General features: G+C 36.3%; 1 protein-coding gene across 2 annotated transcripts in view; it reads left to right on the forward strand.

Annotated features, from left to right (window-relative positions):
* Positions 1-16,894, forward strand: part of Gpc5 (glypican 5) — a 1,160,291-nt gene that overhangs the window by 966,477 nt on the left and 176,920 nt on the right. Inside the window, exon 8 of one of the 2 annotated variants that reach the window (XM_041675018.1) lies at positions 4,687-4,780. The exons of the other annotated variant lie outside the window; for it this stretch is intronic. Coding sequence (XP_041530952.1) covers positions 4,687-4,688 — 2 coding nt within the window. The 3' untranslated portion in view covers positions 4,689-4,780. Of the gene's footprint in view, positions 1-4,686; positions 4,781-16,894 lie in introns of those variants that run through there. 2 annotated transcript variants of the gene reach the window in all.

The raw sequence follows: 16,894 nt of genomic DNA on the forward strand, positions 1-16,894 counted from the left end.
TTTTCTAAACATGTGTTCCTGGAGGTGATGGTAGACATCTATGATTGATTTCTTTTCTTATTAGTGGAAATGTAACTGCTTTCTTGTCATGAAAGAATATCTGACTTTATGTAACACACATATATTTCATGATTGCGTATATGTGTATCCAGTTACCATAAAAAGAAAACCACCTCCCCCCACTCCTCTCCCCCTCCCTCTCCAGTCCAAAGAGCAGTCAGGGTTCCCTGCCCTGTGGGGGAGGGGGAGAAGGGTGGGAGGAGGGGGAGAAGGGTGGGAGGAGGGGGCGGGAAATGGGAGGCTGGGAGGAGGTGGAAACTTGTTTTTTTTTTCTCCTTTTCTCAATAAAAAAAAAGTTAAAAAAAAAAAAGAAAACCACCAAGAGTACCCTCTATATACTATATTTAAACTCGAAAGCAAATGTTAATTCATTCAAATGTATTCTGGTGTGTTTAAAACTATGTCATTGTTTTTCTTTTATGATTTAATACAGTGAGACTCACTAAAGACTTTTCTCTATCAAATCTTTGCTTGCTAAGAACCATATTTAGACAAAGTACTGGATATAATATTATGCAAATACAATTTGCTAAATTTTATTGAATACTCTTTGTAATCAATTTTCTATCTTATCAAATTTTGATAACAATATTATGGTGACTTCTCAAATAGTACTCAAAGGTCTTTCTCTGCATATGATCCGCAACATTATAATTACTACAGAAGTTGCCTCATCTCTGAAGCCTTGGGTATTTTACCTGTGACCTTTGGAAACCTCTGGAAGAGAAGAGAATAGGACAATAGCTTTAGTGTCTAGTCAGGAGTTTCCTTTTTTGTATGTACTCAGGGGTCATTTTTCAGAGATGGACAATGGACAGCAGAGTTTTCCTTTTTAGGTCAAGAGAGTTTTTATTTTATTAAAGATTGGGTTCTTCGGTCTAATTTCACCTAAAGCTGAGCAGCTTCCCATACATTGGAAAGCCACACTGCTCTGCCATGTCCAACTGAAATTGCATGCACTTTGGCCAACAGCTCCCCACTTACTTCCATGTTCTTACTCATTTTTGTTTTACTTTCCTGGAAGCACTGACTTTGTTAAGACGGTGTGTATTTTCCAATTCTTTGTATAGATGATTTTTCACCTTTGCCCATTTCCTTTGGAACCCAAGTTTTCAAACTTTCACTTTTCATGTGACCTATAACTTTAATATTTCCTGCACTGTTCCTGATGTAGCATTTAACTCTTTGCCTGGTTATGAAGTCTTCTTTCATTTCTTTATGCATTCAGTTAAATATATTTTTTTGCTACATAGTAATTGGTCATACAATTTATTTGCCACACTTTTATCTTATATATTATAATGTTTTGCTATCTCAAATATTTTAACACGGTATTTCATTTTTAAATAAATATATATGCCACCCAAAATTATTTTATATGATACCATCTCTGTTTTTCTATTGCATTGCTATGCATTTTTAAATCACCATGCTTATAATGTACTCATCTGTGTATATACTTTATCTTCAAAAATAAGAATGAGCATATTTGTCTGATGTGCCATAAAAACTGTGTTTTTGTCGGAGACTTCTTTTTCATTTCCTGGCCGCCCAGACTAGAAATAATCACACAGAAATCTTTATTAATTGCAATACTATTTGACCAATAGCTTAAGTATATTTCTGGCTAACTCTCATATCTTAAATTAACCCATTTCTATTAATCACGTGACTGTGGCCTACCAGCAAGTTTCCAATGGACTTGAGCGGAGGCATCTGTCTCCTGCAGGAGGCTATGTGGCTACTCCCTGACTCCACCTACTTTATATCTTTCAACCTGGCTTTACTCTGTTAAGTCATTGGTTGAAAGCAGCTTATTTATTAACAAACAGCAATAAAACATATTCACAGTATATATCACCTCCCTCAGTATATATGAAGAATTTTTTGTATTTCTCTATCCATCTGACTATTAGGAAAATTCTTAACCGATTTTTCAAAAGACCCTTTAATAAACCCAATATTTAATTAAGGTCGGGCATTCAGAACTGACCCACACCCTTGAAGAGTTGAGCTCTTTGTATTTCTTCCAAGCTTTAATTTGTAGAAACAAAGTATTTCCTCACACAACAATGTTTTTCTACTTTTACTGTTTCTCTTGGAATTCTGGAGAAAAAAAAAAAGGTTTATATGATAAATTTAATAAGTATACTTAACACTGGAAGTAAATCATGTTATAAAAATCTATAAGCTTTTCAAGTTGTATTCAGAGGGGATAATGGCAGGTCTTTTATCTGTGGGTGATGAAGAGGTGTTCCTATCATTGTCTTTGCTTGCAGTCTGAAAGTAAACTGATTTTGATATTTTACGGCTACGTTGTCCTGCCTAGTGGTTCTTTGTGTGTTTTGTTTCCTTGCCCTTCCTGTCAACCTGTCAGCGATCACATTATAGTACTGAAAGTGTAACTGCCTTTAGCAGTTCCCTCCCCGCTTCTAATCTTCTTTGAAGCAAGAGCAGAAAATTAGTTTGGCTGAGAGTCAGTGCCAGCATGCATGTTATAGTAAGTGGAGGAGTCAACTGATTCTGAAAATGACTGGAGGCCTTGCTTATGAAAGGAAGTCTATAAACCTGATTCTTATTGATCTTTTCTTGCTAATATTTACATTTAAAACTTGCCCTGGCCGGGCTGTGGTGGCGCACGCCTTTAATCCCAGCACTCGGGAGGCGGAGGCAGGCGGATCTCTGTGAGTTCGAGGCCAGCCTGGTCTACAAGAGCTAGTTCCAGGACAGGAACCAAAAGCTACGGAGAAACCCTGTCTCGAAAAATCCAAAAAAAAAAAAACAAAAAACAAAACTTGCCCTGATTTTCAGGTTTTGTAGCGTATTTTGACATCCCTGTATACTAAGCTTAAGTACATATCCTGTTGGTTCAGTTATTTCATCCTCTCCACAAAAGGGCCGGCTGTGGTAGATGAGGAGTGCATGAAAATTTAACTGACCCAATCTCTAGATCATGAGAATCAACATGTATAGGACATTAAGTACCTGGGAAATGGAACTTAGCATCCTTAGTTCCTGCATGGCTTCTCTATCTTCCTTCTGCGTTTCCTATTTTGATGATGGGTAGGTGCTTTAGCCTAGCCCAAGAGCAAACCTGATTTTTTTTTCTCTTACCACCTGTAACTAACTAACAACAAAAGTTTTCTTTTCTGCTTTGCCTTTTGAATAGCTGTCATATCTCTAATTCCTTCCCCACCTTTCCTGGAATGCTGGAGAATTTCATTCATCTTAATTTCAAATTTGATATCTAACATTTCTATCCACTTCAATTATATATATATATATATATATTCTAAATTTGAATATATATATATAAGTACTTAAAACTTGAATTCTAGTTGGTAAATATACATATGTTTTCATTTAAATTTCCAGAGTTGAAAAATTTAAGTCCGAGGCAGAAAGACTTGACATTAACTCTTTAATTTAATTAAGCTATTGCATATTATAAAGCTATTTGTTTGCAGTAAAGAAAAAGTGCAGTTAATTTTCTAACAAAATATTGTCCTAGTCTTCAATATATTTCTAAATATAAAATGGAAATTGCAATATCATTGTAACTGTACTGACAAAAATTAAGAGATAGTTATACCCCTCAAGTTGGCTATTACTATTGAAACAATGGTCCCCAAGAAACTTAAATCTCATGCTAGGAGAAGGAAAATATTGAAGCCAGATGCCACTGATGCAAGTATTTTCTCCTAAGAAGAGTTTTCACACAGTTCAGACAATTTATCATCTTACCTCTCAGGAGCTGCGGCTGTGATTGACAGTGATGGATGGGACCACACCTTGATCAAGCCTACTTTGTTATGAACACTATTTGCTTCTTTTTAAACCAAACCTCATGTCAAGAACCACATGATAGACTTGTGCCTGAGAGACAGGGCCACTAGACCTTTTTATTTATTACTCTTCCTACTATAGACAAACTGAATGAATCAACTTTCCTTGCTTTCTTTTGAGATTACAAGAGAGATGGAAAGGCACATACACACACACACACACACACACAGAGAGAGAGAGAGAGAGAGAGAGAGAGAGAGAGAGAGAGAGAGAGACAGACAGACAGACAGAGACAGAGGGACAGAAAGAGACCAACATTTTTGTGAAGAAGTTGCTTAAGACTAGCAAAAGAACAACTGAGAAGTTACCAGTGTCTAGAATTTACTTGGAGCCGTAGGGCATTTGAATTCCCACTGACCAGTTCAGAAGAAGTTTAGATCAGTGTAAGGACCAAGACATCTTAGTGGTATGCTCTACATAGGCTAAGGGATCATCTGGTCCCAGAAAAGAATATATAAACACAAGTTTTGAATCAACCTAATCATTCCTGTATTATTTATTGCATCCTAAAACAAAGTTTAAGAGGGATGCATTGACCTAAGAATTGAAAAAAGAATAGATAGTTTTGGATAGATGAGGTGGGTTATGGTCTAGAAAAGGAAGATCAAATGAGGAGGGACAGAGGAGAGAGAGGTAGAGAATATGGGGATGGAATGCTAAAACTAAGATTCATTTGAGGGATTGCATGGCCACATAGTATTTTAGAAAATAACTTATGAAGACACAGCTGCTGAAAATTTCATACAGTATTCATGGTCTCTTCCTCTTATCTTGATACAGAACTCAAAATAATCAAGAGACAGGCCTCAGAGAAAGAAGGAAGCATAATCAAAGAAAAACCAATGGTTAGTCAATTGACAGGAGTTGACTGAAAAGAATTATAGTCATCACCCAGAATGGACCAATGATACCTGAAGTGATTGATGGTCTGTCACCAATGGACAGAAGATTGCACCATCTATACCAGTCTTCTTGGATTCATCATTAGATCAAGAAATCAACCTCACGCTTTGCTCATAACCTCTTCCCCGAGGCCCTCTTATCCCTTTGACAATAAATGTGACCCAGTCACACCTCTAAGCAGTTTGTGTCTTAGGCTACCCATTGTCTTCTCCAGTGTAGGTGTGGGAGAAGTCTATAAAACTGGAGTTGTCAACTCAATTAGAAAATTACTTACAAAAAAAAAAACTTGCTGGTAAAAAATTAACCCAGAAATTTCTAAACAAAATACATAAATAAATAAACAAAAAAACCAAAAATAACATGTGACATTCAAGACTTACATTTTGACTTAGCTTTTAGTAGTATTTTTCTATAAAACAATATTATTTTAAAGAAAATTTAATCAAATGACAATTTAATGTGATCTTTATTGGACTCTGTATCCTCATTAATTTTTTCTGGGAAATTTTTCTGGTTACAGTCTAAGGAGTTCTTAGATCTGAGATGCTAATGTCCACACCTGGGTGGATGTCACGATTTGTTTGCAGATTCATCACTGTGATCTGTGAGCATGATCACATCATCTCTATACAATGCCTTGTTTCTCTGGGGACAGTCTGAGCATTTGAGCTACTCAAGCACTGAGTTACTTGAATGTTAATCCTCCAATCCTACTTTACAATATTTACTCCCAAAGCCCAGGGGCAAGTTCTGGTTTGGGTGGTCAGGGACCCTCTTATGATTCGGTGCAATAAAGGAATCTCTGAAAAACAGATAGATGCAGATGAATCGGAGATCCTTCTTTAACCACATGGAGAACAGTGGGGGCAAACAGCTGGACAGAAAATATACTCTAAGACGTGAGTGAGCAAAGTTTACATTCAGAGGTTAAGAATGTCTACAACCTACATCCACAAATTATTCTATTAGTAAAATTGAGGGATTCATAACTCAGTCTACCTTGAGTGTCCTGCCATCTACCTCTCTCTCTGACTTTGAAGCTGTCTTTGCCTCTCAACTGAAGTGAGGTTGATTATAGAATATGACCCTAAGGAAGCACACAGGAGTCTTAATCTGAGGCCCAGACTCAATCTACACAGTCAGAGGCACCAATATACCAGTAACCACATGGGCACTTTGATTTCAGATGGGTTTTACAACAGTCCACAAGAAATCAAGAATCTCATGGAAAACAGTTTGGATCCAAAAGTAGGGCAAACTTTTGGACCCTGTCCATGTAACATTCCATTGTACCAGGAAGAAAGGAAGTTCTCTAGAAAATAATGAGGATATGTCAGAAGCTGGCATGCTCTCTCTTTTTATCTCTGCATGTTTACCAATATTGCTCTCTTCCTTTTCTCACCATCATAATTCAAGATCAAATACATAACGTGTATCGTTTTCAGACTGAATATTTCCTTTATTCTATTCCTGGATAGATTCCTTGAAGGGTTCAGAACATGATTGCAATAGTCTTGTTTCTGTTCTGGTACCATTTCAAAAAATAGATGCTTAGAACTGTGAAATACAAACATAAAGGAATGATTTTGTTATTTTTGCCCTTCTCCTGCTTTTAGTCCACAGCTCTACTTTCCATTAACTGAAGTCTGACGAATTCAATACAGCTAGCAGTTTCAGAATGAACTGATTATCATGCTAACAAATGTCTACACATAGTTCTTAGTTCTCAGTTTTTGTAGAGAGTCATCCTTACTTGGGCCTCATATTCATTGCAGGCTCTGCTTGGCTGTCTTTTACAGTGCCCAAGGTGGAATTCACCCTTCTCCCTTATAAGGTTGCAGTAGATGAATGTATGGTTAGATGATGGAGGGAAGCATAAGCACTCTAGGGCAAGCAATGGGGTTGAGTTCTTTTGTTCACTGACTAGAAGGAAGTAAATATTCAAGAATATCAATGAGGAAATGAAGCACATATCTATTGTGCAACATAGGACTACAAACTGAAATTCGATTCTATGATGCACTAGGATTTTGTATTTTTAAGTAGCTTGATAACACACAACTTTATATGCTTATAGTTATAAAATGAGTAGGAAGGTCAAACATTCTGCTTTTCTGAAAGCCAAGTAAAGTATCTTAGGAATTTGTTTTTAATGACTATTAATACAAATGCTTGGTTATTGATTTGGAGAGACTTAGCAGTTAAATGCACAGGCTGCTTTTCCAGAGGTCTGGGACTGGATTTCCAGCTCTCAGCAATGTGTAACACTAGTCCTAGGGGTTCCAACAACACTTTAGGTCTCTGAGAACTTATCAACATGGCAAGGAATATACAATTATGAAGATATTAAAAACCAATACAGATAAAATAAAAATTAAAAAAATCTCTTGAGATAGCATTGTGTCTAAATCAGAAGACTAACCATGCAGTGAGCACGGAAATAGAGATAAATCAGTGACAATCTACAACCCTAACACATGCCCAGGGGTCTATCCCCCACACAGTTTCTGAGAAGATTTAAGGCAGTATTTTCTAGCATTCAATGCTCTCTTCCTGTTGTTTCGGTGTGGTTTTATTTCTATGTTGCCAATGCACCTAGTACATAGCAGGAAATGCATTTGGAAAAGTGATGAGCTCATGATGTCATGTTTATATGGTCAAAGGAATGTTAGAAAAGATATCTAACAGAATTTATCTTGATGTGCAATTTAAGTTACCAAATTGCTAAACACATAAGTGTTACAAACAGATAGATCACTGAACAAATTATGACACATTTTCTGATGTTCCATGTGTCCCAGCTAAAGAGGATAACCTATCTATATAATCAGACATGTATACACTGTATGATATTTTATTTGAAAATTGTCCAATCATACCTACATAGTGTTCTATTTACCAAAAGAATTGAGAAAAATTTACATTATTTAGCAATAATTTCCCTCAATTAAGTGATTTATTTACATGAAAATAGTATATATATTCATTTTCTACTCATGTTCTATTGAATATTATCCATGATTTTAATGAAAGTTAATATGTGTTTTGTAATGTATTTGATATAATTAAAACACTTATACACTATAAAATAGAACAATTATTTTTATAACATGGTTAATTGAATCAATAAAAATAATGCCCATTACAATTTAAAGGCAAGATTAATATAAAAATTTTGTTTGGTTTCAAAGTCACACCAAAACAACAAAGATAGAAACTCCCAGATTCACTAAAGAAAGAATTGGAGGTTGATAAGAATCCAGTACAGCTTCAGACCAAAAAGGTGAGCTTTCTTGGACTCGAATCTAGCAATTAGAATCAGAAACAGGCCTCCAAAGTACACATTGGGGAATTTCTTTTTATTTGTTCTTACTGCAGAATAATTTGTTCATTTAAGTGACATTTGCTATTTTAATAAAATTTAACAAGAATGCTTGCATGGTATTTCCACATTCAAAATGGAAACCATGCCAACTTATCAGAACCTTTCTGGTGACCCTCTGTAGTCCACCACCTTCCATAAGACCTGATTATTTTCTGCATAGGAAATTTGCTAATTTATATTCCCATTAGAAAGGTAGAGTGAGTGATTGTCTTCTGACTGTGGTTATTTTCCTTACATTTATCTTACTTTGACTTGCCAATAGGTAAATAAATATATCACATACATAATTAATTTGAATTCCTTTAATGATTAATGCTGATGTTCTTATGATTTTCATTGTTCTCTGATAAAGTGTTTTTTTCTAATATTTTACACTTTTTTGAAAACATTAATTTCCTTAGATTATGGAAATTTTTCATTTATTCTGTTTAGAGTTTCCTTGACAGATATACAATTGTAAATGTTTTCTTTCATTCTGCCAGTTGCCTTTTAAAAATTGTTAAGAAGAAAGTTCTTAAATTTGAGAAAATGTAATTTTGGGTGCTGGTGAGATGACTCAGTGGGTAAGAGCAGTTTTTACTCTTTTGGGAGACCTGGCACACCTCAGCCCCCAATTATCAGCTCACAATCACCCATAACTCCAGCTCCAGAATATCAGATACTTGTTTCTGATCACTGCTGCCACCAAGAATGCATGACATTCATTCACATATACTCTGGAGAATCACCATACACATAAAATAAAATGAATAAATCTCTGAAGATAAATTTTAATTTTTTTACTGCCTTAGAAGAATGTCCTTCCTGTCTTTCCCTAGCAAAGTTTTCCTAACTATTCTTTTACCAAATTTCCTATAAATGTTTTTTCTAGAATTTCCAGATTTTGATGTGTTAAAGTCAAGGCTTATGCTTGCTTCCACATCAATGTCCACCTACACCATCTTTGACATAAAGTTTCCTTTGTCATCAATTATACAAGAATTGTGACAAAACACTGCTTGATTTCCTGTGTGGAATTCTGCTTGTCCCTGCCATTTCTCTGCCTCTCCTCACATCCCTGCCCTGCTATACCGATTATTTCATACACTCTTTAAATCTAATGTGGTGGTGTAAGCCCTTTACCTTTTCTTCTTAAAATTTGTTTCCCACGTTCTCAGGTCTTTGAATTTCCATGTAAGTTTTTGTTGTTGTTGTTTCGAGACAGGGTTTCTCTGTAGTTATGGAGCCTGTCCTGGAACTAGCTCTTAAAAACCAGGATGGCCTCGAACTGGAACTCACAGTGATCTGCCTGCCTCTGCCTCCCGAATGCTAGGATTAAAGGCATGCACCACCAACACCTGACTTTCTGAGATTTACTTTGGAATATCTCAGAGATGTTTCACTCATATACATTCTTAATGAGATTCATATTTTTAGCATTCTGATGTTAAAGTAAAGTGTAGACAGAAGTTTCCGTCCCACCTGGTCCTGCAGTCATTCATTCCCAAAGAAGTATACAGAGGCTTATATTAATCATTAACTATTTGGCCTACTAGTTCAGGCTTATTATTAACTAACTCTTACAACTTAAATTAACCCATAATTCTTAACTATGTTTAGCCATGTGGCTTGGTACCTTTTCTCAGTAAGGCACTCTTATCTTCCTTCAACTGTGTTTGGCTGGAAACTGCATCTCTGCCTTTTTTCTTCCTAGAATTCTCCTAGTCTGGTTGCCGCACCTATACTTCCTGTCTAGCTACTGTTCAATCAGCGATTTATTAAACTAATATGAGTGACAAAGTGTAGAACAGCACTGTACCAAAACAGTAAAGCTCTTTCATTCTATTATTGTATTTTAAACTTTTTAAACTTAAAATCTTTATTTTTCAAATTGGAAATCCTTTACAACATTAAGCTTACATTTTCCAATGCAACCTGAAACTACCATATACATCATTTTAAAAATTCTGCACTGATTGTATGTGTTCATGCAATTTTCAAAAGATTATCAAAACATAATTATTTAAAAATTTGCATCTTTAGGATGAAGTGTAGACTGACTCTCATCAGTCTTGCCTACACTGCACTATAATAACTATTCCCATGGAATTACATTGTGTAAGGCATTATAAGTATTCTTGATATAATTTAAACTATCATGCTTATGAAATTACCCTTCCATTTATATGAGGCATGCAAGTATCCTTGGAGTCTTGTGTCTGCTGGGAGTCCTGATTTAATATTCTAACCTTGCATTCTGCCATCATGGCTATACTCACTTATCAGTTCAATGAAATTGTATAAGGAACCATGTTACATATAAATACATATGCAAAACATATTGTATTAATCTTCCTTACTGTGTTCAAAATTGAGAAAATGCAGCATTGTCTTATGCCTAATCTCAGCATGCAGGTATCCACATTTTTGTCACTAAGTATCGTGTAGGCCATTTACAGATGTTCTATATCAATTGAATCTCTTAGAATTATTGCCATCAATAGTCTCATGTATTCAAGGTGACTAAGCTCATTCCCACAGATGTTTACCATAGTTGTGGGGTTGTGGTTTGGGTAAATTCTAATTATATACTGAGATATTAGTAAAACCAAGCAAAACAACTGAGAAGACAAACATTAAAAAAGGAAGAAGAAACAGAAAAATAGTGAAGGAAGCTGAGATAAAATAATTTTTAGGGGCATAAATCTCAAGGTCCAAATCAGGAGTAGAAGGAGAGAGAGCACAAGCAAGGAACTCAGGACCGCAAGGGGTGCACCCACACACTGAGACAATGGGGATGTTCTATTGGGAACTCACCAAGGCCAGCTGGCCTGGGTCTGAAAAAGCCTGGGATAAAACCGGACTCTCTGAACATAGCGGACAATGAGGACTACTCAGAACTCAAGAACAATGGCAATGGGTTTTTGATCCTACTGCATGCACTGGCTTTGTGGGAGCCTAGGCAGTTTGGATGCTCAACTTACTAGACCTGGATGGAGATGGGGGTTCCTTGGACTTCCCACAGGGCAGGGAACCCTGATTGCTCTTCGAGCTGATGAGGGAGGGGGACTTGATTGGGGGAGAGGGAGGGAAATGGGAGGCAGGGGCGGGGAAGAGACAGAAATCTTTAATAAATAAATAAATAAATAAATAAATAAAAATATATAAACAAAAAAATAATTTTTAGGTAGTGGTTGTTTGTTAAGAACATACCAGAATAATTCTAATTTGCTATAGTTTTAATGGAGCTGTCAGAATCAAAGAAGACATCAAAGGATTACAAATAATTTGAATTTCTATAAATACATTGCACATAAAAGACTTTTAAATATGCATTCTTCTCAGTAAAACAAGCATGTCTTCAGAATTCTCTTGTACCAAATGTTGACATCATAAAACTTATGAGACAGTAATTCAAATATCATCCTGCCTAGGTGTGTTTTGAAACAGAGGAAAAGTGGTTAAAAAGTTTGAAATAATTGTGAAAGAAAAAGGTTTGAGTAAATTAGATGAGTTCATTATTTGTCTGCCTAACATCTGATGCTGAAACAAGGGCAACGTGGCACAACAGAAAGTGCAAGGACAAGTTGCTATGTGAAAGACACTAAGTGTAGCCTATGCTGAATTCATCTAGGGGTAAGTTACAAGGATTTTCAGCAAACACTAGTTGTATAGTGGCAGTATTGTGCTAGAAAATAAAACTGAACACTTTTAGTGTTCTGCACCCAGGACTCAGGCTCGCTCACGGTTCTCAAGTCTCCATACTCTGTGTTTATTCTGAGACTAGGTCTGTAAGGAAAGTTCTCCACCTGGAAGCCCCGGGTAGTAAATGTTAAAACGCATAACCGTGAAAGGGCATGTAACAATAACAAGTCAATCAGGGAGAGGTTCGTTCAGCATCAACACTGCTGTTTAGATGTTGTCAAGTTTGTTTTGTTTTCCATTGATAAACCGAGGAAAGGGAAAGTGGACTGGGCAGCCTAGAGGTTTTTCTAAAGCCCCTGATTTTTGGTAGCAATGACATCATTAACTTCAAAACAATAGTGCTCGGTAGGAAACTAAGACACCAGAGGTGACCAAATCTCCTTCTAGATTTCCAATTAGTGTACTCTGATAAGAGTAATGTTTCCATAAACAACTATACTCTCATTTGTCAGATAGTCTCTTGCCTCCAAAGACTTTAACACTGGTTTGTGCTATCACAGACCTCCCCTCTGTTGTTTATTGTGATGTTTATCCATTCAGATTGGAACCCTGTGGATATTCTTCATCATAGTGCAGCTGACAATCTTGTGTGTGTCTCACATCATTAGTCATGAGACTAGAACCTTCTGAACGCAAAATTCAGTCATGAGAGCTCTACAGTGTCGTGTCACACAAAGGTAACAGTGTGAGAGGAGTATGCTAACGAGATTAATTGTGGTGGCAATTCTCAGTGTCTATAAACATGTAGATTATACCATATACTTTAAATATATGCTCTCGTTTTTCATTTATACCATAATAATCTCAAAATAATAGACAGCAGAGATGTGCTCTCATAACGGATTTTTAATACATAATGTTTTGTAATTATGAGCACCTTTACATACACTATACCACCTGAACACACTACTCTTAGAACTGCATCTCTGTTGCCCACTCCTCCCAATCCTCAGTCTCTAGTTACCACCATTCTACCTCTTGATTTTGTGAGCTTAAATCTTTAGATTTCACATTTAAATGTGATTAGGAATTGTCCTCCAGTACTTACAATGCTGATCTTTGGGTGTAATCCATATTTTTTTATAAAAGCAAGATTTCCAAATTTTTATGAAAAATATTTTATCTTTTGTAATTTATACACTCTGTGTATGTGCATAAGTAATGTATGTTTATGTCTCTTGGTGTGTGTGTGTATGTCTGTGTGTGTATGTCTGTGTGTGTGTGTGTGTGTGTAGTGAGTTTACACGTGTTCCCAGTGTGGGAGTGAATGGATGTGATATACAAATGTGCATATATATGTATTTGGGTAATTGGAGAGGTGTGGATCCCTAGGTGTGTTCATGAGGAAGCTATAAGAGGATATTAGACATCTTGATTGCTACCCTTACCCTCAATATCTTGAGGCATGATCTCTCATTTAAGCTTTCAATTTCCTCTAGGATGGCTGGCGAGGCAGCTTCTGGGTTCTGTGCTGTATACAAATGCACACATTCTCTGCTGGAATTAGAGGCTCCTACAACCAATTCTGTACTGTAGTTTTTGGTTTGGATTTTTGCCTTCCTTCCTTCCTTCCTTCTTTCCTTCCTTCCTTCCTTCCTTCCTTCCCTCCTTCCTTTCTTCTTTCCTTCTTTCTTTTTCTTTAACTTGGGTACTCAGGATTCGAACATGGGTCTTTATGCTTGCACAGGGAGTGTCCTTACTCAGTGAGAAGTCTTTACAGCCCCCCACGCTATACTCTTTACTTGTTTGTTCATCACTATCTATTTAAGGTGCTTACATATCTTGGTTCTGTGAGTGCTGCTGAAATAATGTGCATGTAAGTACAGACATCATGCAAGGTGCTGATTTTCAGTCCTTTGTACATATATCCAGAACTTGGGTTTCTGGAAAATGTGGTAAATCTCTACTTCATTAGTAGTATTTATATTTGCATTCTTTGTAAATTTCCCAAATATTTATAATGAAATAATTCTTCCCAACAAGCCCATCCTACCATGATATAGATATATTAGTGAGTGCTTGGAAAGGGGAGGCCATTTCCTTTAGTGGCAGAAGCCATTGATAAGTTGATCACAGCCCTCTCTGTGTGTTTCTTCACCTATTTAGCTATCTAGCTATCTATCTCTCTAAATACATATTAATAATTTTCTCACATTCTTCTCTGTCTGCCTCTATCTCTTTCTATCTCTGTTTTCTTTGCATCTCTCTCTGTTCTCCTTATATATCTATATCTATATATAGATAAATAGAGATAGATAGACAGACAGACAGACATCTTCCTGACTAATAACTGTTGGCATATATCCCACACCTGGTACTGAAATTTTCATTGGATAGTCCAAGATTTCAGGAAGAAGCAATGAAAGCTTTGTACTGTTTTCCATAAGGGTTATATCAACTCAATTTTATATCAGGAATGCACAAGAATTCTCTCTTCTCAAATCCTTTCCAGTATGTGTGTCTCTGTCTTCTTGCATATAGTCCTACTAATGGGTGCAAGTGATACCTTGTTATACTTTTGATTGGTTATCCCTCAAGGATTAGTGATGTTGAACACCTGGGAGCACACCTATTTTCTTTTTGAATTTTGTTTTACTGAGAAATGTTTGACTTTATTGACTTCTTTTCATTGTTTCTCCCCTCTCTTGTCATTAAAACCACTCTTAGCTCTGTGGGTAACTATGCGCACCTGGTTCCCAGATTGCTTTCTCGGATACATAACAAGGAGCAACTACCCTTAGACCTCACTGTCTGTACCCACTCACGCTTTCAATTCAATTTGTCTAAGCCATAACTTCGTCATTAATTTAACAAGTTCTTATAAGCCAATTTTGTAAAGGTTCTGAGTTGAAAGTTAAACCACTGACCAGTGTTGGTCCTCACGGGAAAGCAGGGATATTGGAACAACTAAAGCAATTGGACTGAAAATTACAAGTTGAAGGTATTTGAAAATTGGGTGCCCTTTACTAGAGGGAGGGGAAGAAGGAAGTGCCTCTGCATTAAGGCTGATATTCCCTGAGAAAGTGATATCAGATCTAGGACATACGGTGAATTGGAAACAACTGTCTGAACAGAATCAGCATGTGGAGTCCTTGTTGAAAGGAAAACAACAGCGAAAGTACGCAGTGATGGACCAAAGCTCAGACCCACAAGTTTTACAATGAATTCAAGCATTGCTAAGATGCCAGAAGCTTTCTCTGCTGCATTGCCAGTCAGGAAAACCATCGGGCTCCAGTGCAAAATAGTGAGCAGCCTCAATGTATGTAGAAATCCTTGTTTCTTTATTTCCTTTTTAAAATTTCTTTTGTTATTATTTTTTGGAATATAATACAATGACATCTTTCCCTCCTTACCTTTCCTCCATCAAATCGTTCTCTATGTTCCTCCTCATTGCTTTCTTTCAAATTCATGGACCCCTTTATTTTGATAATTTTATCAAATAGATATATATGACATGCTAACATGAAAGTGGGGAATGCTCAGGAAGCCCTAACCCTAGGCAAAGAACTACAGGCAATTAAGCAATGCTGAGAAGAGAAGTAGTCTTCCCCACCCAGGGAATCATACCAATTGATCATGTAATACAAAGTGATCAGCCCTAAAAACATATCCATACGAGTAAAATAATATTAACTGAGCAGATTATATTTATACATTGAGAAATCTTTATTTTGCTTGACTCACATATCAGCAATAAAAATGATGGAAACTTTATTTGCAATATTAATATAAAGTTCATTTTATCTTGCATTTATATTGCCTCCATGCTAAAATCTAACTTCAACACCATAGAAAATTCCTCTTATTTAATCTTCTCCCTTTGAGATGAGTTTACTTTCATTAATCTATTCTTTATAATACTCCTAATCTAATTTATTAATATTAGCACTCTGTGGGTAACATTGTCTTCATCAAAAGTCTTCAATATCTCACTTTTGTCTTTTAAACAAGCTCGGGTTCAATAATTTACTATGTATCCATCCAGGCATTCAAAATTTATTTAGTGCCTACATGAGATTTTTCTTTGGGCCATTGTGATTCAACTGCTGGCATTACTTTGCCCTCACTTCAAACAGGATGGAAGTGTATGGCAGTTTACATCTCCCTGAGGCTTCCGCAGAACAAGACCGATAGTCTGAGATCTAAGAGGTCTATTGCTTGACATGTAACTGCTCTGGGGAATTTTTGACACTCGAAGTTTCCCTGTGGAACCAGACTGAATTAAGTTTTCTCTGGGATGTTTTTTCTGAGAACACTTTCTTGCCAGGCATCTTCCCCGATTCTCCTCCAGCTTCAGCTATCCACCTTTATCCATTTGTCTCTCCTTGAAGTTACCTGAGATTGAGTTCTCTTTGACTCAGTTTCTGGTAAATGAAAACCAATAAATATATCCACAGTCATCATTGAAAATGAATTCATACCAAGTTTTAAAGTGAACATGGACAGTACTATCCATTTTGATACTATGCCATCACAATACTAATAAATTTCTAGGTACAGTTGAGATGAGATGACAAATAAAGATCAGATCAGAAAATTGTAACAGAACACTATCACACTCACATCATGACCTCAAGTTCAAATAAGTAATTTTTTAAAAAGAGGATATTAAAGAAAAACTTCTAGATGAATAAAATGAGCAAAGACCCAATGGTATGAGAATTACAAACATCTCAACGAATTCATTATTATCAAAGACAATATTTGATGCTTGAGAGAGCCAGAAATTTGCTTCTCAGCAAATCAAATCAAGGAAATAGGAACTTGAATTATTCACTAAGTGTCATGATAAGGATTTGATTTATTTTAATTGATGGACACAATGCAGACTCTTGAGGGTGTGGTGGTTAGAGTTTAGCAGGTGTGTTGCAGAGCAGGCTTTAAAAGTTGAATACATCAATAGCCCAGAGAAAGATTAGCCTGAAATAGCATACTTGTGTGTAACAGAAAAAATACAGCTGAGAAGGGAGTCCATGGGAAATATCAGAGGAAAGACACGGGACTTACATGTCATGG

This window comes from Microtus oregoni, unplaced genomic scaffold (assembly GCF_018167655.1).
Source record: "Microtus oregoni isolate MIOR12 unplaced genomic scaffold, Mior012 000001F_ref0000356, whole genome shotgun sequence".
Classification (NCBI taxonomy): domain Eukaryota; kingdom Metazoa; phylum Chordata; class Mammalia; order Rodentia; family Cricetidae; genus Microtus; species Microtus oregoni.